The 20326-nt window shown below is 44.6% G+C and overlaps 1 protein-coding gene across 1 annotated transcript; it reads left to right on the top strand.

Moving 5' to 3' along the window:
- Window positions 1-4124: 4124 nt before the first annotated feature.
- On the top strand, window positions 4125-18829 carry LOC132395463 (Krueppel-like factor 10). Its single transcript, XM_059972115.1, has 4 exons — window positions 4125-4249; window positions 10804-11043; window positions 12537-13491; window positions 15148-18829. The coding sequence occupies exons 2-4, from the start codon at window positions 10813-10815 to the stop codon at window positions 15396-15398; spliced, it is 1437 nt and encodes a 478-aa protein (XP_059828098.1). The 5' UTR covers window positions 4125-4249; window positions 10804-10812; the 3' UTR covers window positions 15399-18829.
- Window positions 18830-20326: the final 1497 nt, after the last annotated feature.

Below are 20326 nucleotides of genomic sequence, written 5' to 3'. Positions count from 1 at the left end.
TTACCAGAAGTTCAAGTTCTCATGGATAGAGAGCAGAATAAGCAGCAGTATGGGGGAGGTGTAAAAAGAGCACAGTGCACTGAGCTAGGGCCATAGTATTAAATATAAGCAGGGCAATAGAAGGCAGTGTATGTAGCCAATGAGGAGAGGGCAGTTCATTCAGCTAGGGAGATAAAAGAGACGTAACTAAAGGAAGGTGGAGAGATAGTAAAGCGTTGATGCAGGGAGATAGTGAGCAGCTTTTATACGTGAGGGGGTAGATAGCAGTGCATGCAGACTTACAGATGAAGGCCATTACATTGCCTTTGGAAAGTTAAATTTGAAGGCAGAATAGAGGGGCAGGATTGGCAGGATCCTTAGCAGTGTGGAGAAACAGAGGGATCTTGGGGTTCTTGTCCATAGATCCCTCAACGTTTTCAGGTTGTTAAGTATGGTGTGTTGGCCTTCAAGAGATTGAGTTCAAGAGCCACAAAGTAATGTTGCAGGTCTATAAGACTCCAGATGGACCACACTTGGAATATTGTGTTTATTTCTGGTTGGAAGGAGGTGTAACCGTTTGAGAGGGTGCAGAGGAATCTACCTGGATTACCGGAATCTGGGAATTATGGATTGGAGAGCATGTCTGATAAGATTAGGCTGAGTGAGCTAGAGCTTTTCTCTTTTGAGCAAAGCATAATGACATTCAATAGAGATGGACAAGATGATAAATGGCATAGACCAAGCGGAGAGCCTGAGATTTTATCCCAAGGTGGAAATGGCTAACATGAGGGGGCAACATTTTAAGGTGATTGAAGGAAGGTATAGAGAGGGATATCAGAGGTAGGCTTTTTTTTTTATACAGATAGTGGTGGGTGTGTGGAATGTGCTGCCAGGGTGATAGTAGAGGCAGATAAATTAGAAACATTTACGAAACTCTTAGATACACAATGGATGACAGAAAAATGGAGGGAAGGGTGAGACTGATCTTTGATAAGGTTGCAAGCTTGGCACAGTATCATAGGCCAAAAGCCCTATACTGTGGTGCAGTGTCCTATGTTTTATGTAGCCACTGCAGTATGTATTTCCAGGCTTATGCATAGGGGTGTGAAGAGCAGGAACCATTGGGTTAGAGATTCATATATGATCAGACCCAGTGAAGGACCTGCATTCCACGGAGGTGGCTATCAAGATGCTCTATAGTTTCTGGAAAAGTTCCTGCTGATCCCAGGGATGCACTATTCAGAAAGAAGAGACAGGAAATGGGGAAACATTGGCTTAATCACTTGACATTGGTGTCTGCCAAAATAATAGAAACCATCGATGATATGATATCCAAGACACTTGGAAAATAATAATATGAATGAGCAGAGTTGACATCAAAGTGATTTCTCATCAAAGGAAAATCACATTCAATTAATTTGCTGAAGGTTGTGAAGGAGAAAAACATAAGAAATAGAAACCAAATATGCTTCATGGTCCTTTGAGCCTGCTTCGCCATTCATCAAATCCATGTTGGCCTCCTCACTTTCCCAACATCACTCAATTCCCTTAATTTTCAGAAATACATCAATGTTTGCGGATATATTTGCAGCTATATAGGACCCTGGTCAGACCCCACTTGGAGTACTGTGCTCAGTTCCGGTCGCATCTCTACAGGAAGGATGTGGAAGCCATAGAAGGGTGCAGAGGAGATTTACAAGGATGGTGTTGCCTGGATTGGGGAGCACGCCTTATGAGAGTAGGTTGAGTGAACTCAGCCTTTTCTCCTTGGAATGATGGAGGCTGAGAGGTGACCTGATAGAGGTGTACAAGATAATGAGAGGCATTGATCATGTGGATAGTCAGGGGCTTTTTCCCAGGGCTGAAGTGACTGCAACAGAGGGCACAGGTTTAAGGTGCTGGGGAGTAGGTACAGAGGAGATGTCAGGGTTAAGATTTTTTTTTAAAAAACGCAGAGAGTGGTGAGTGCGTGGAATGGGCTGCTGGCAACGGTGGTGGAGGTGGATAGGATAGGGTATTTTAAGAGACTTTTGGATAGGTACATGGAGCTTAAAAAAATAGAGGGCTATGGGTAACCCTAGGTAATTTCTAAGGTAGGGACATGTTCAGCACAACTTTGTGGGCTGAAGGGCCTGTATTGTGCTGTAGGTTTTCTATGTTTCTATATCAATATTTCTTTTAAATTGACAAAATTACTGAATTCTGCATCTAATCAGGGTGGAGTATTCAAAAGGTTCAATGTCTTCCAAGTGAAGACACTTCTCCTCATCTCAATCCGACATAGCTTGCCCCCATGCATAGGCTGTTCCCCCTGATGCAGCAGACTCCCAACAGGAGGAAGTTCCTGACTACATGCAGCTTGTCAATCCATCCTCAAAGAAAAGTTCAAAGTTCAAAATAAAATTATTAACAAAGAACATTTACTGCATTTCACCATATACTACCCTAAGCTTCATTTTCTTGCTAGGTATTCAGAGTTGAACAGAAAAATAGAGTGGAAACAATGAAAAATTCCACACAAAGACTGATAAACAACCAATGTGCAAAAGAAGACAAACTGAGGAAATAAAATAATAGAGAATGTGAGAAGTAGAGTCCTTGAAAGTGAGTCTGCAGGTGGTGGAACACACACAAAATGCTGGAGGAACTCAGCAGGCCAAGCAACATATATGGCCTGAAACCTCGACTGTACTTTTTTCCTGGTGGGACCTAAGGCTCCTGTACCTCCTTTCTAATGGCAACAGCGACAAGAGAGCATGGCCTGGATGGTGGGGGCCCTGGCTTCTTGTGGCAGCATTCCCTGCAGACGTGCTCAGTGATGGGGAGGGCATTGCCTGTGGTGGACTGGGCTGTGTCCAACAGTTCTTGTAGGCGTCCCTAGAATTGGTGTTTCCATACCAGGCTGTGTGCAACCAGTCAACTCCCAACTCTGCACCTATAGAAGCCTGTCACAGTTATAGATGACATGCTAAATCTGCACAAACTTCTAAGACAATAGTGGTGTTCTGATGCCTTTTTTTCATGATGACACTTATGTACTGGTTCCAGGACAGAAATACTGATATAAGGCCAAGGAATTTAAAGTTCACTCCTCTTCCAACCCCCCCCCCCCCCCCAAATAGGAATGGATCATGGACCTCCAAGTTTCTTCTTCCTATAGTCGATAACCTGCTCTTTGGTTTTGCTGACATTGAGGGTTTGTTGTTTATGGTTCCACTCGACCACATCGTCAAATCTAGCATGCAACCTGCCAATCCATCCTCAAAGAACTAAGATTAGTCAACACACACAAAACGCTTGGGGATCACAGCAGGCCAAGCAGCGTCTGTGGAGAGGAATGGCCAGTCGACCTTTCGAGAGTCAGGACAATAAGATCATCAAGCACCTCTTCCGTCTCTGAAGCGCAACTGCACTTCATTTGCCGAGTTCCTCCAGCATTTTGTGTGCGTTGCTTGGATTTCCAGCATCTGCAGATTTTCTCTTCTTTGTGATTTCATTTCATTTTTTTGGCTCTTTGCAAATCACATCTTCAAAAATGGAGAGTGCTATTACTCTTGCGATTTGGGGGCTACAGTGAGCCATCAGTTAGGAACCGGGTGGCCAACGCCCTGCTAATGGACGTGCAGCACGTCTTTGGTGACTGGTTCAAAGGTGCGCACAGCCGGCCGAATGTCAAGAGTAGTCCAATTGATTTTAGTCATGTAGCACCGCAAAATAAACTTCGTGTCCTATCTTATAGGTGGGCAATGTAATTTCGCGACAATCTTTGCGCTTTCCTTTCCTCCCGAGCCAGATCTCGCCATCACGTACAATTGAATAAATAAAATCATAAAGTTCTGATTCCCCGCACGACTTCGGCTGCTTGTTTGTTTCCGTGATGAATCGTGACTGATGAGTCAGTCAAAGTGCTCCAAGCGCGAGTTTGTGACTCAGGAGTTTCCAGGAGCCACCCTGCCCGGGAAACCGCGCAGCAACGCCGTCTCCAGTCCCCGGTCATGCCAGCCACCAGCCGCTGATCACGCAGCCCGCGCCCTGCCATTGGCCGCCGCGCCGCACACCTTTGTGCCTGATTGGCCGGCGCTCGGGGCCCGCGGCCCCGCCCCCGCGCGCGCTCCTCCTGAATGGAGCGCGGGGCGGGGGGCGGGGCCTGGCCGGCCGGTGTCAACAGCTGCCAAAGTGGCTCCGTGTGTCGGTGCGGCGCCGCTTTTGTGAGCGCGGTCGCGTCCGGTTCACGAGTTTCGTCGCCGAAAGCCCAGATTTGGGAAAGCGTGTGAGTACCCCTTCTTCCTATACCCATCTCAGCTGATCCCTTTAGTGATGAGCCTGGGGACAGGCTGGTGGGGGGCTGAATCAGATAGCTTTTCACCAAGTCCATTCTGCGTACGTGTGGCGAGGCACTGGGTAAATGTTTCATCCTAACGGAACAGCAATGTTCGTTTTAAAAATAAAGCTGCTTTTGGTGATTTCATCTTTCCTTCTCCCCCCCGCCCAGTCTCATTGGGAATAAACCGGCGGTCGCTTCAAATCGGACGCGGTTGCTAGGTTCGGGCGTAATTACATGTCGACGAGGGGAAGTTTGTTTTTATGTAATTTTGGTGAAATAGTCTCTTTTTTGCCCTGTCCTGTGCCGGCTTTTCCCTGGGAACGCAGCTGCGAGTGACGCCGCCGCCGCCGCCGCCGCCTGTGCTGGCTCGGGGGAGGGGAAAGGCTGTGTCGAGGCTTGTCTGGAAAGTGGGTGAAAGGTTGCCTCGGTGACTGGTTCAAGTTCGCGCACGAGCCTGCGCCGCTCCCGCTGGGGGCCGCCCTCACCTCACCTCATCTCGGCAAGTCTGTTCGAGCTGGCGAGTGCCGGAGACACTGTCTGCATTCCTTATCCCCTCCCTCTGCAATCGATGTCAAAGCGAAATGACTAACTTCGTACTGTAGCGCTGCAAAGACATTCTGCTGCTGGGACTCTTAAAATACTGAAGAATGCGAAAGGTTTGTGGGGATAAGGGAGAGGAAGAGGGCGTGTATTCGGCGAGGTGGGAAAAGACACAGTAAATGAGAGGAAATTAGGTGTGGACTACATGATCACCGACCCTTAAAAACAGACGGCGGAGTTGACAAAAAGCATTTTCTTTAGATTTTTATTGTAATGTACTCTATGACGCTATTATGTACATGAATGGGAGGGGTGTGGATGACTATGGTACAGATGCGGGTCCGGTAGACGAGGTCGAATAATGTGTTGTCAGTGCCCTTAATATTTTATTCCTAAAATATAGATCATGCAATAAAATCAGTACACACCTTTATACTACCAAACCAACAAATTCTCTTATTTCCTAAACAACGCACGGAGCAGTTTTGGGCCCCTCCTGTAGGAGACTAAGTGCTAGCATTAAAGAAGGGCCAGGGGAGAATTAGTCTGGGAACAAAAGGGTTAATGAACGGGGATATTCAGGCTCTGGGCCTGTACTTGCTGGAGTTTGGAAGAACGAGGGGTATTTCGTCAAATCCTTTTGAAAGACCTGGAGATGGAGAGATGTTCTTCATAGTAGGGCAGTTTAGGACTAGAGTCAAGTCAAGTCAACTTTTATTGTCATTTGGACCATAACTGCTGGTACAGTGCATAGTAAAAATGAGACGTTTTTCAGGACCATGATGTTAAAAACTAGACTGAACGACGTAATGGGGAAAAAAACCAGAAAGCTACACTAGACTACAGACCTACACAGGACTGCATAAAGTGCACAAAAACAGCGCAGGCATTACAATGAATAATAAACAGGACAGTAGGACAAGGTGTCAGTCCAGGCTTCGGGTATTAAGGAGTCTGATAGCTTGGGGGAAGAAACTGTCACATAGTCTGGTTGTGAGAGCCTGAATGCTTCAGAGCCTTTTCCCAGATGGCAGAAGAGATTGTATGAGGGGTTCATGGGGTCCTTCATAATGCTATTTCCTCTGCGGATGCAGCATATAGTGTAAATGTCCGTGATGGCGGGAAGAGAGACCCCGATGATCTTCTCAGCTGACCTCACTATCCGCTGCAGGGTCTTGCGATCCGAGATGGTGCAATTTCCGAACCAGGCAGTGATGCAGCTGCTCAGGATGCTCTCATTACAAACCCTGTAGAATGTGATGAGGATGGGGGTGGGAGATGGACTTTCCTCAGCCTTTGCAAAAAGTAGAGACGCTGCTGGGCATTCTTTGCTATGGAGCTGGTGTTGAGGGACCAGGTGAGATTCTCCGTCAGGTGAACACCAAGAAATTTGGTGCTCTTTACGATCTCTACCGAGGAGCCGTCGATGTTCAGCGGGGAGTGGTCACTCCGTGCCCTCCTGAAGTCAACAACCACCTCTTTTGTTTTGTTCACATTAAGAGACAGGTTGTTGGCTCTGCACCAGTCCATTAGCCGCTGCACCTCCTCTCTGTAAGCTGACCCATCGTTCTTGCTGATGAGACCCACCACAGTCGTGTAATCAGCGAACTTGATATGGTTTGAGCTGTGTATTGCTGCACTGTCATGGGTCAGCAGAGTGAACAGCAGTGGACTGAGTACGCAGCCCTGGGGAGCCCCCGTGCTCAGTGTGATGGTGTTGGAGATGCTGCTCCCGATCCGGACTGACTGAGGTTATAGGTTACAGGGAGAAGGTGGCAAAATGGAGTTGGGAGGGATAATAAATCAGCCATGATAGAATGGTGAAGCAGATTCGATGGGCCAAATGGTTTAATTCTGCTCTATGTCTTATAGTCTTCCTGTTTGACCCCTAAAGTGTTTGAATGTTGTTACATGGGACCCAGTTACTCACTGTCCATTAGCAAGTGGACCCCTTCCCCTCAAAGCTTTTGTGGAGACTGTACCAAGACTCCATGCATCTCCTCTGCACTTTGGAACGTGTCAACCTGCAGCGTTTATTGTCGGACACTTCATTACGCTGGTGAATCAGCAGTTTTCGAGGAGACCAAAACGTGTACTGCACTGAGTAAGTGGAAAGTACTGATGAGCACAAGACAGGAAAGATACGACTGCTTGCACGAGATTCTGCAGACGCTGGAAATCCAGACCAACACACACAATATGCCAGAGGAACTCAGAAGGTCAGGCAGCATCTATGAAGAGGAATGAACAGTTGACGTTTTGGCCAAGATTGGTTATCAGGATTGGAAAGGAAGGGGGAAGAAGCCCGAATAAGATGGTGGGGGGAGAGGAGGAATAAAGTTGGCAGGTGATTAGTGAAGCCAGATGACAGGGGAAAGTAAATGGGTGGGGAGGGGGCTTGGAGAAGCGGGGTGGTGACAGGTGGAAAAGGTAAAGGGCTAAAGATGAAACTGATAGGGAGGGGAGTGGCCCAAGGAAGAAAGGAAAAGAGGAGGAGCACCCGAGGTGAGGAGAAGAGGAGGGGTAAGAGTACAGAAGTTCCCTTTAACTTCACGTACAGTCAAACAGTAACTTTCCCTGAAGTATGAATCACACTAAGCCTAACTTGAACATTACCCAGAGCAATTCTATGTGCAACCTCACTTATGAATTAGTCAGGGTCTATTGAGGCACGTGTGATTTATGCTCTGAGTACTGCTCACTGGCTTCCAACTGGCCGTGAGGATTCCAAGTATAGAAAAGGGAGGGCTGTCTCATCATTTTGAAATTGTGAAACAGAATTATGGGTAACAAGTTCTTGTTTTTTTAAACTGTGTTGATTTTTTCATTGTTTGGAATACTTTTTTTTCCATTATTAACATGTTAGAATTACACACTCTTCTTAATACAAGCTCGTTTTTTTAAATCACACTATGAACTCCCATGTCCATAATTATAATATATGCTGTGGCCACTTTATTAGGTACCGCCTGTACCCAATAATGTGGGCACTGAGTGTATGTTTATGGTCTTCTGGTGTAGCCCACCCACTTTAAGGTTCAATGTGTGTGTTCAGAGATGCTCTTCTGCACACCATTGTTGTAACGTGTGGTTATTTGAGTTACTGTCGCCTTTTTGTTCTTTTGCACGATTCTCTGTAAACTAGAGGCTGTTGTGCGTGAAAACCCCAGGAGATGATAAGTTTCTGAGATAATCAAACCACCCCGTCTGCCACCAACAATCACTTTGATCACATTTCTTCCCCACTCTGATGTTTGGTTAAACAAGAACTGAACCTCTTGACCATGTCTGCAAAAAAGCATTAAGTTGCTCCCACATGATTGGCTGATTGGGTATTTGCATTAACAAGCAGGTCTAGCTAATAAGTGGCTACTGAGTGTACGATGGCTATGTAAACCTGTCACTATGCAATTATGCTTTATTCCTAGCAGAGGAAGGTCATAGTAGTAATGTTTCTGGAACTGAGTCCTGCTCTGTTCCTCAGGGGATAGAAGAGTTTAGCTGTCATGATAGGAGGTTTATCAGTGAGTGAAACTGGCAGAAGGTTCTGTGGACAAGAACAAGGTTCCTGGATGGTACGTTCCTCCCACATGCCAGTGTCATCTTGGACTGAGTCTACAACTTTCTTTAGAGGGATGATGAGCAACTACGTCTGAACCAGTGACATGGTAGGAAGGGTGACAAGGTCCTGCAAAGTGAGTTCAGGGAGCTAGGTGCTAAGTAAAAGGACTTACTCAGGATTGCTACCTGTGCCACATACTAGTGAGGCCAGAAATAGGAAGCTAATAGTTTAACATGTAGCTAAGGAGTTGGTGCAGAAGGGAGGCCTTCAGTATTTTGGATCATTGGGACCTGTACAAATGGGACAGATTGCACCTGAACTGGAGCGAGACCAATATCCTCAGAGGGAGGTTTGTGAGTGCTACACAGGGGGTTAAAACTGGAGTTGTAGTGGGATGGGAACCAGAGTGCCAAGGCAGATAAGTGGAGTGATTGTGGGGAAAGATGTTGTTAAGCTTGCATACAAAGACAAGAGCCTGAAGGTTGAGCATAGTGGGACTAATACTCCTGAGTTGCATCTATTTCAATACAAGAAATGTTGTGGACATGGCAGATGAACTTAGAGCATGGATCAGAGTGTGGAATTGTATTGTAGCCTTTAGTGAGACTTGATTGCAGGAGGGGCAGGATTGGCAGCTGAAGGTTCCAGGGTTTCCGTTGTTTTAGACATGATAGAGGGAGAGGTATTAAAGGGGAAGGGGTGGCATTAGCAGCCAAGAAAAGTGCTCAGTCAGGACAGACTAAGGAACTTGTCTACTGAGGCTATATGGGTTGAACTGAGGAATAAGAAATTAATGGAATTTCTTAATGGAATATTAATTAATGGAATATACTAATGACCTCCTGTTGTGATGGAAAATAACTGGTTCTTTGAGTCTCAACAGTAGAGGCCTGGACGCACAGTTTTAATAATAAGGAATTTATTTACCAGGGTAAGTTGGGTCAACACAAGCAACTACAATATTCTAACAAAAAACACTTAGGGTTAACACATGTGGGGAAGGTCGGGTTGGCTGTACAATACACAGAAAGCAGTGTGGGGACAGGGTACAGTTACACATACAAAGAACAAAGGAAAAGCACTACGACAGCTATCCCCCTTGACCTTGGGTAGCTGCGGCTCGCTTACCAGGACAAACGATAAACTTTCCCAAACATAAATCAATGCACTTACCTTCAATGAGGTGGTCTGTAAGAAAGAGTGAGCCAGGCACATGTCTCACCTCTTATAGCATGGGGCTGGGTGAGATAATCCAATTAAGGTGACCAATAATTTAGGTGTGCATTGATAAGTTGGGAGGGACTAAATGTTGATTGGCATGTGGTGTGTCCTCCGACCAGCCAGGTGGCAGTGCATCTGTCACGTGGCCGGTATCTCTGGATACACCTCCTAATAGCAGGATTTAAAGGAGCAAATTTGTGGAGAGATATCAAATAGTTACAAGAAAAGTAAGATTGTGATAGTAGGTGATTTTAACTTTCCACATATCGATGAAGATTCCATACTGTAACAGGGCTAGATGGGATAGAGTTTGTGTTCAAGAAAGTTTCCTTAATCAATAAATGAAGAGAGAGCGTGATATTGGATGTCCCTTTTAGGGAATGAGACGGGGCAGGTGACAGAACTGTGTGAAGGGGAACACTTAGGTTCTAGTGATCATAATTCTGTTAATTTCAAGGTTATTGTTGCTTTGCCGAACACTGTGGGTATACTATGTTGATGCCAGAATGTGTAGGCCCCCCCCCCCCCGAGTGGTACACTACTACAATAACTGAGGGACGTCCTCACCCATCCCAGCTGCTCTGTCTCCAGTAGCAGAAGAATCCTGTACTACAGTCCTTCTCCACTGAGCCCTCGCAGTGGCTGTAACAAGCTTCAGTGCGTCCTTGCAGCCTTGAATGTGCCAGTTGGCAGCGTTCCTCAACAGCCATCTTGAGTTGCAGGCAGACCAACAAGTTTCAGAAGAGTGACATCTCCAGCATTGATTTACTGGGGGAAAGGTGGCACAGCAGCACAGCGGTTAGCTAAAAGCTTTACTGGGGTGAAATTTCCCCCCCCCCCAATCCCCCTGCTGTCTGTTAGGAATTTGTATATCCTCCCTGTAAGTGCATGGGTTTCACCCAGGTTCTCTGGTTTCCTCCCACGTTCCAGAAACATTAGAGTGGGTAAGTTGTGGGCGTACTATGTTGCCGCCTGAGGCATGGTGGAACTTGCGCACCGCCCCCAGCACAATCCCTGCGCGTGTGCTAGTCATTGATGCCAGCGATACATTCCACTATATGCTTCGAGGTACATGTGACAAATGAAGCTAATCTTGTTAAATTTTTGGAGAAGGAGGGAACCGCTAATCTACACCTGCAGTTAAAACAGGACTCAGTGTGAGTTTTCTCTTTAACAGGAAGAAAGGATGGAGATGGGCTTTGGAACACGCAGAGACAGTAGGTGTTACTGGGGCAGCCGGACGGAACAAGGGGACATTGAGGCTGTTGAAGCACTCGTGTCAATGAGTTGCAGCTGGAAGTCAGATGGCAGAAGGTACACTGATCTGAGACCACTAACACCTGCCTCCGATGTGTCTGAAGAATCTGAGGATAGTTTATCATCCAGCTCTAAAGATCTCCACACTTTGCCCCTTCTTGTAAGTAACTTTTGTAGCAGTTAAGTCTAATAAGAATGATAGATAAAACCTAATGAAGACTGGCTTTGCAGTGGTGCATTAGGTAAATGAGGGACGTGCTGAGTCATCAGGTCCAAGACTTCTTACTCCTGTAGAGCCATAGTTTCTTAGCATTCAACGTGTGGACACTGATGAAAAGGAGAGGAAATAATCTGAGCAGAGACGGAGAGATTCACTTTTCAACATACTTGTCAAAGTTCAAAATAAATTTATTAACAAATACATATATCTCACCATATACTACCTTGAGGTTGATTTTTTTGCAGGCATTCACAGGAAAATAAAGAGAGCTCAAACTATATTACTCACATACATTTATGTTCCCATAAGCTACCCTGCGATTCATTATCTTGCAGGCATTTATAGTAGAAGAAAGTAATATAATAGAATCGATGAAAAACCACACACATACACTGACAACAACCAGTGTGCAAAAGAAGACAAAGCATGCAAATTTAAATGTATACATGCATACTGCGAGCATCAGTTTGTACAGTTCTTCAAAGTGAGTCCACAGATTGTGAATCAGTTCAGAGTTGAGGTGGTTCAGGAGCCTGATGGTTGAAGGGTAATAACTGTCCCTGATCCTAGTGGTGAGGGACCTTTGGCTCCTGTACCTCCTTCATGATGACAGTAGCAAGAAGAGAGCATTGCATCATAAGAAAGTCCCGAGTGCTTCACGCTCAATTAATTGCTCAAAAGATCCACCACAGCAAGATGAATAACCAAGAGTAGCTTGCAACATTTTAGTCAGAAAGTAAGGACTCAGCGTGTTGAAGAATAGTCTCCGGAATTTTCACTTACCATGTGAATGGCTCGTGTTAACATCTCATCTGCATGTCTGCATCATTGAACACAGAATCCTCAGTGCTGCCCTATTCTGTATTTTTATATTCAATCTGTGTGTGAGATAAGATGTACACCCAGTAGCCACTTATTAGGTACCTGCTGTACCTAAGAAAGTGGCCTGTGAGTGGAAGTTCCTGGTCTACTGCACACCATGGTTGTAACAGTTGGCTATTTGAGTTGCTGTCACCTTGAGCCAATCTGGCCATTCTCCTGTTGACTTCTTTCATTAACAAGGCATTTTCATCCACAAGACTGCTGGCTGGATTTTTTTTGTTTTTTTTTCAGTGTCTGTAAACTCTAGAGACTGTTATGTGTTAAAATCCCAGCAGATCAGCAGTTTCTGAGATACCCAAACCACCCTGTCTGGCACCAGCATTCATTCCATAGTCAAAGTCACTTAGATTGCATTTCTTCCTCATTCTGATGTTTGGTCTGAAAAACAACTGAACCTCTTGACCATGTCTGCATGCTTTTATACACTGAGTTGCTGCCACATGATTGGCTGATTCAGTGTTTGCATTAATGAGCAGGTGTACCTAATAAAGTGACCACTGAGTGTACTTTGGGAATGGATGGACTCTCACTTTTGTTTTCTTCATTTCTAGTGTTTAACCCCACCGTATAGTCCTCCAATGTTTGAGGCATCTCAAATGGCCCACCCTACAATTCCGACCCCTTCCGCTCTACCAAAAGGAGGAGTTCCATTATCCAGAGAAATGACCAGGGCTGCAGCAGCGCCAGAGCTGGTGCCCGTCGATGCAGCATACTTAAGGAGTCCGCATCCAGCCAAGGTAGCCACAGGCCAGCGATCCCAGGCAACGAGCGTGATTCGCCACACCGCTGATGTCTTGCCCTGTACAGATGGTTCCTGTCCGGTTAGGGTGGTCCAGGAATCCGCGGGGCTGCCAACAGCAGCCGTGGGTGGAACTGAAGGGGAGGTGATGGAAAGTGATGGCACTGAAAAGAGAAACTGTGTATCGCAGGAACTGAGTTTGTCTGTCCACCCAGTAAATGAAAGCAATGAAGGACCAAATGAAGATCAAAACCAAAACTCGGCTCCAGTAACTAATTCCACAGTAGTTACAGGACAAGCTCTCCTTTCAAGGACACATCCTCCTAGCAACACTGAGATTCGGCAAAATTCGGTGCTGGTGTCTCCTCCAGCTTATTCCAGTGTCCCTCCATTGCCCATCATCTGCCAAGTCGTACCGGTGGCTGCAGGCAGCCCCATTATGACTGCTGTAATGCCCAACACTCCAGGCAAGCACCCGGCCATGATCCCTCCTCCCCTTGTCTTAATGGGAGCTTCAGTTTCGAAGGCAGCCCTGATGTTTGTCATGCCACAGCCCGCGGTCAAGCAAGTGAAGCTGGGGGTCACCAGCCTCAATGGCACCCGACTGTCACCCATTGCCCCTGCCCCTGGGATCCTGCCACCTGTCCAGAAGGAAGAAGCCCAGATTGATGTGTCTCGACATCGCAGCCACATCTGCCACCACCCAGGCTGTGGGAAAACCTACTTCAAAAGCTCCCATCTGAAGGCCCACATGAGAACTCACACAGGTATGGGAAGTGCACTCTCTCTAGGAGGTAGAATTGAATTGAGTCCAGTGACAAGTTGTTGGATCTTTACTGATGTATAACGTCCAGAGCCCAGTGCCAGGCAGCCAACTACCTCTGACTAAGGCCTGGGCAGTAGTGCCTTTTTGTTTTTGCAGCGGAGTGCAGGTTAAGACTATAAGACATAGGAACATAATTAGACCATTCAGCCTGTAAGTTTGTTCCGCCATTCCATTATGGCTGATTTATTAACTCTCTCAAACTCATTCTCCTGCCTTTGCCCTCTAACCTATCAACCTCCATTTTAAATATACCCAATGTCTCCACAACCATCTGTGGCAATGAATTCCACAGATTCACTGCACCCTGGCTAAGGAACTTCCTCCTCGTCTCTGTTCGAAAGGGGCAATCTTCAATTCTGAGACTGTGCCCTCTTGTCCTACACTCCCCCACAATAGGAATCATCCTCTCCGCCTTTCAATATTCGATAAGTTTCAATAAGCTCCCCCCCCTCATTTTTCTAAATTCTATTGAGTACATATCCAGAGCCATCAACGCTCCTCATACGTTAACCCTTTTATTCCCGAGATCATTCTTGTGAACTTCTTCTGAACCCTCTCCAATGCCAGCACATTTCTTAGATTAGAGGCTCCCAAGTGCTCACAATACTCCAAGTCTGGTCTGACCAGTACCTTATAAAGCATCAGCATTGTGTCCTGGCCTTTATATTCTAGTCCTTTCGAAATGAATGCTACATTCCATTTGCCTTCCTTAGTTCAAACTCAACCTGTAAGTTAACCTTTAGGGAACCCTACACAAGGGCTCCCAAGTCCCTTTCCAACTCTGATTTCAGAATTTTCTCCCTGTTCAGAAAATAGTCTTTGCCTTTATTCCTTCTATCAAAGTTCATGACCATCAACTTCTGTACACTGCATTCCATCTGCAACCTCTTTGCCCTTTCTCCTAATCTGTCCACGTCCTTCTGCAGACTCCCTGCTTCCTCATACTGTCTTTCTCTCTGCCTACCTTAGACCATAAAGACAGTCTCTTTGTCCCATTGTCTTTCTTCAATCCTCATCTTAACTTTATTTACCTTCTCTGTATTAATTTTCCTATAAAGGATGAGAAATGTTGTTTGTCCTGCTATGCAACATCTACACCAGGACCATCAAGCTCAAAACCAAATAATTCCCCCAAGCCATCAGACTGATCAACACCTCCACCCATTAGCCCACCCCATCACCCCAAACCTCCACTACTTTACACTTCCTGTCAAGAAAATCTTATATACAGATACTCCTGTACTTAGTGTCACTTTTTGTACATAAATGTATACGTGTACTGTGTAAGCTAATCCTATGTATTTACACTTATTGTGTTCTTTATTGTGTTTTATTTAATTGCTGGATTGGATTCGGACTAACAATCATTTTGTTCTTTTTAATGTGCGTGTACTGAAGAGTGACAGTAAACTATCTTGAATCTTGAATTAAGCTACAGTATCTGAATTTTCCAACCTAATTAAATGACAATTGTGGATTGCAGCAAATTAAATTGAAATTTTTAAGTTTTTTTTTAGTTTGAGGGTAAGACTGACTTTGTGATTCAACATGATCTGCCAGAGATGTATTGTAAATCGCACCATGAATCCCATTACAGGTGAGAAACCATTCAGCTGCAATTGGGAAGACTGTGACAGGAAATTTGCACGCTCTGACGAGCTGTCTCGACATCGCAGGACCCACACGGGAGAAAAGAAGTTTGTGTGTCCCATGTGCGAGCGGCGGTTCATGCGGAGCGATCACTTGACCAAGCATGCTCGCCGCCACCTCTCTGCTAGGAAGCTAAGCAACTGGCAGGTGGAAGTGAAGAAGCTGAACGACTCCATCTCCCCAGTGTCGGCTCTTTAGTCCTTGTGACTCCAGCAGTCATATTCACGTTAACCAGTGCAAACATCACCTAATGGGAACAGTCGTTCAGTTCTGCTGAAAACTATGGAACTGAGTGAATGCAAGTTTTTATGTATTATGTATGTATCTTGTAAATGTTTATGCTTAGATGTAAGCAGAGCATAGCATGCAGAACTGAGAGATTACAGAAATACATGAAATTTGTATGGAGGGAATATGTTACCTTCTGAAAAATGACTGGTTAAATGCAGTTCTTATGTGCACAGTGCACACTTTGGGAAGGCGGCAAGTAAGGTGACTTCTAACTGTGAGAAAAGTGAGTTGGTTGCTCACCACCTCTGGCCCCAGAAGCGGCAGACTGCTGGCGAGTATGCTATCCAGCACCAAAGTCAGTATGAGCTGTGGTCTGAAGTATCAGGTGGCGGCTGTACACAGTGTGTCACTTCTCAGCGGTGAAAGGAGGAAAGGAGAAGTGAAGGATCAGGATCTTCCTGCATTCATACCTAGTGAATGGAAAGGGTAACTAGGGAAAACAGTAAGGGATTTCGGGCGCTGTCTGAGACAGCAAGGAAGCACACTCTTTGAAGCTCACAGTAAATTTATTATCGAAGAATGTATATGTCACCATATACTATCTGGAGATTCATTTTGTTACGGGGATTCACAGTAAATACATAGAAACACAATAGAATCAATGAAAAATCGTACACAAAGATGGACGAACAACCGGTGTGCAAAAGTCAATAAATTATGCAAATATACACATTTACCCCATGCTTGCTTTTGCCAAGATGTTGGGGTAGACATTTCTATTTGTGTCATAGGTGAGATTACATTAGCACAACCAAATGTTCTGGAGCTGAATGTTGGGACTCACCATCAACAGGCAACTAAAGCAGATCACAATGCCCGTACCAAATTTCCTTCCCCAACTATTTACCTCTGCCTTATGAAGTTCTGGCTAGAGGGGACGAAGACAATTGACCAAATGCTGATTTAAAAACTGTCTTGGGGGAATACTTAAACTAGCTATTTTTGTGATTAAATTTTTGCCAAATTTGCAAATATAACAAAAAGGAAATTAATTGTTCTTTTTCTCAGCAAAGATGGAAACATGTCATTTCTTACAATATGAGTTTTTGACTTACATATCACTGTATACATTTACATGTTTTATAATTACTTGTGTTGCTACTTATTTATTTCATATTGTTATCACAAACTATTGTTTAATAATCTACTTGCTCACTTAACTTTTTTTGTGCTCGTCTTCTTGGTGTCCAGCTCATTTGCTCCCTCGAATGAAGTTGCTCTGTTTGCAAACATAAGACACATGAACAGAATTAGGTCATTTGGCACATCAAATCTGCTCTGCTATTCCATCATGGCTGATGTTGCTATTGTTTGTAGCAGTTTGGTGTTTCCTGAATTGTTTTCTAATATTACAAGATAGCAACACTTCAAAGAGTGCTGCACTGGTTGTAGAGAGATGTGGGATATACTGAAATTATCAGACAACCATACACCCATGAAGTTACATAGGATCTAGCCTCTTAGTGTCCAAGTGATCCAATTCACAAGGAACAGGACACAAATGAGAGCCTTGTTATAAAGATAAAGATTATCCTTATTTGTCACTTGTGCATCGAAATATATAATGAAATGCATCATTTGTGTCAAATCAAATCAGCGAGGATCGTGCCAGCAATGGTCGCGACAGTTTCGACACTAACAGAGCATGCCCACAACTTACTAACCCTAGCTGTACATAGGAGGAAATCCACATGGTCAGATGTTGCAGAACCAAGTGCCCTCATTGATGATGATGCTGACTGATGCCTCTGCAGATGCGGAGGAGTGTGATTAGGGGAGGTTGCCTTCGTTGAGTATACACCCATGGGACCCGCCAAAAGTGTTGCTGTGAAGGCAGAATACATCCCTGCTGTCTGCACTGTAGCACCTGTGTGCCCAACGAGCCTCCCCAACCCGGGTGAGGATTATAATGCCTTTTTGTCCTCAGCCATCGCTCTCTAGCAGCTGGACAAGTTACCCATACTAATGTCTAGTTAAGATAAAGTAATTAATTCTAATTTATTTGTCATGTACAGTTTACATCGAAACAAACAGTAAAATGCACCTTTTGCATTGACAGCCAGCGCACCTAACAATGTACTGTGGGCAGCCCACAAATATCACCATGCATTCCAGCATGCCCACAATGTTCCACAGACTAACACAAGCAGCAGCAGCAACAAAAAGAAAGATAACAGCCAAACAAGCCCTTTTCCCATCACTTACACCCATGACACATCTCCCAATCCCAGGACTCTGGGCCGCCAATCCTAGTCCCCTGGATTTTCAGCCTTCAACTTTGGACCACCCCAGGACTTGCCAATCTTTTGTGCCTCAAGTTCTGGATTCGCAGATCTCCATCCCTGGTAACCCAGCCCTCGGGACGACTTCTTTGGGCTTTTACCTTCAGCTTTTCCGGGTTTGATGTTCAGGCCTATACCCTACGATCTCTTTTACTGAGACATTACTGGGCTGCTGGTAACCTTGAGGTCAAAGAGCTACAGGGAAAAGTGCGATTTCATATTGCTTTATTATTGTCACGCACCAAGATACGGTGAAAACCTTTTGGTTCTGCATGTCATCCATACATAACATTTCAAAGCATGAGTACATCAAGGTAGCACAAAGGGAACAACATCAGAATGCAGAATATACATTCAGGGGCCACCTTATTAGGTATCTCCCATATCTAATAAAGTGGCCAATGAGGGTATGTTTGTGGTCTCCTCCCGCAGTAGCCCATCCACTTCAAGGTTCGATGTTTGCATTGCAAGATGCTCCTCTGCACTCCACTGCTGTAATGTGTGGTCACTTCATTGCCGGCAGTTTCTTTATAACACTGCCAGTTAAAAATCAGTGAAGAGTGAAGATCGGAGTTTGGGAGTTAAAAGATTGAGGAAAGTTGATTTCGATGGAGAAACAGGTTCGACCTTGTTTGATCCTCATTCGGAAGGAATTCGTTGGCTATCCCCTTGTTAATCCCTGCGAAATATAGCAGAAAGGGTTGGGTACAGTTTTGTAAAGGAAAGGTCAGTGCCTTTAAGCTATTTCATTTTCATCTTCGTAAATTCTCCGGGAAAAGTATAGTTCAACTGGGAACCACAACAACACGACGTGAAAGAGAATTTAAATCATCTAAAAAGTCTCTCCTTTAATGGACTGTAAGCATTTTGAACTTTTGCAGTACTACCTTGAAGAACTGTTTTTGCAACATCACTTTAAGAACTGTTTTCACTTTATTACTTTAAGAACTGTTTAAGCTGCCGCACAGCAGCTGACTTCCGGTTACGTTAGTGGTTTGCTTACTTTTTGGGGGTCTGTTTTTCTGTGTTTAATAAATGTTTTATTTGTTATAAAAACCCCTGCCTCACTTATATAATTATTGTTGCTGAATCCATAACTCCTCTCATTAACAAGACATTTTGCTCACAAAACTGCTGCTTGCCGGATGTTTTTTTTTTACTAAAGACTTTTACTAGAGGCTAGAGTTTACTAGCTGACTTGAAAATCCCAGGAGATCAGCAGTTTCTGAGATACTCAAACCACCCTGTCTGACACCAACAATCGTTCTACTTAGATCACATTTCTTCCCCATTCTGATGTTTGGTCTGAATAACAACTGAACCTCTGACCATGTCTGCACGCTTTTATGAATTTGAGTTGCTGCCACATTATTGACCAATTAGATATTTGCATTATTGGGTGTAGTGCAGGCAGACAATAAGGTGCATGGGCCATGTTGAATCCCGGTGCTTTAGTGATTCAAAGATTCTTTGGAAATCAAGAATGAGGCACAAAATTTACTGCCTACAGCTGTTTTATTAAGCATTACAAGAACAAAGAATGAACAAGAAGGAGGAGTTGAGAAAACAAAGAAAAGATAAAGGAAAAAAGCAGTCATGATCGTGTCATACTCAGACTGGAAATAACGAAATTGGAGTGATAACAACTAACCTATAACACAGCCAGATTCCAGAGGCTTGGTCCTGTGTTACTGGAAACTAAGACATTCCTGGAACAATTCATTAAACAATTACATCTGATTATATAAAAACGTAAGCAAGCATAAGAAAGTTGAATTACAAGAAACATAACAATTGTGCACCTAATGTAACAGTAGATGTGAGGTCAAATTTTGATCTGAAACGTATCAGAATCAGGTTTAATATCACCGGCATATGTTGTGAAATATGTTAACTTTATGGCAGCTGTACAATGCAATACATGATAATAGAACAGAAAACTGAATTACAGTAAGTATATATAAAATAGTTACATTAAATAAGTAGTGGAGAAAAATAGGAAATGAAAGATGTAGTGAGGTAGTTCTCATGTGTTCAATGTCCATTTAGGAATCGGATGGCAGAGGGGAAGAAGCTGTTCCTGAATCGCTGAGTGTCTGCCTTCAGGCTTCTGTACCTCCCTTCTGATAGCAATGAGAAAACGTGATAGAGGTCCTATTCTGAGGTACTGTTTCTAGAAGATGACCTGGATACTATGGAGGCTAGTACCCATGATGGAGCTGAGTAATTTTACAACTCTCTGCAGCTTACTTCGATCCTGTGCAGTAGCTCTCCTGTATAAGGGGTTTGTTCAATAGTCTTATTGCAGTGGAATAGAAGCTGTCCTTGAGCCTGGTGACACATGTTTTCAAGCTACTGTATCTTCTGCCTGATGGAAGGGTGGTGGGAGGGGGGAAGAGAAAATGTCTAGGGTGGGAGGGGCTTTGATTATATTGGCTGCTTTCCCCAAGCAGTGCAAAGTTAGTTTTCATGATGGACTGAGTTGTGTCCATAACTCTCTGCAGTTTCTTGCAGTCTTGACCAGAACAGTTGCAGCATCAAGAAGCGATGCAC

The sequence above is a fragment of the Hypanus sabinus genome, chromosome 1 (genome assembly GCF_030144855.1).
Source record: "Hypanus sabinus isolate sHypSab1 chromosome 1, sHypSab1.hap1, whole genome shotgun sequence".
In the NCBI taxonomy this organism is placed as follows: domain Eukaryota; kingdom Metazoa; phylum Chordata; class Chondrichthyes; order Myliobatiformes; family Dasyatidae; genus Hypanus; species Hypanus sabinus.
This window is presented reverse-complemented; position numbering and strand designations above follow the sequence as displayed.

What these genes read in the sequence shown, in the direction of transcription:
- LOC132395463 (XM_059972115.1), top strand. Translation starts at nt 10,813, where the DNA reads ATGGAGATGGGCTTTGGAACACGCAGAGACAGTAGGTGTTACTGGGGC. An exon ending in TCCACACTTTGCCCCTTCTT is followed by an intron (nt 11,044 to 12,536) that starts GTAAGTAACTTT and finishes CTTCATTTCTAG; the next exon opens with TGTTTAACCCCACCGTATAG. An exon ending in CCACATGAGAACTCACACAG is followed by an intron (nt 13,492 to 15,147) that starts GTATGGGAAGTG and finishes ATCCCATTACAG; the next exon opens with GTGAGAAACCATTCAGCTGC.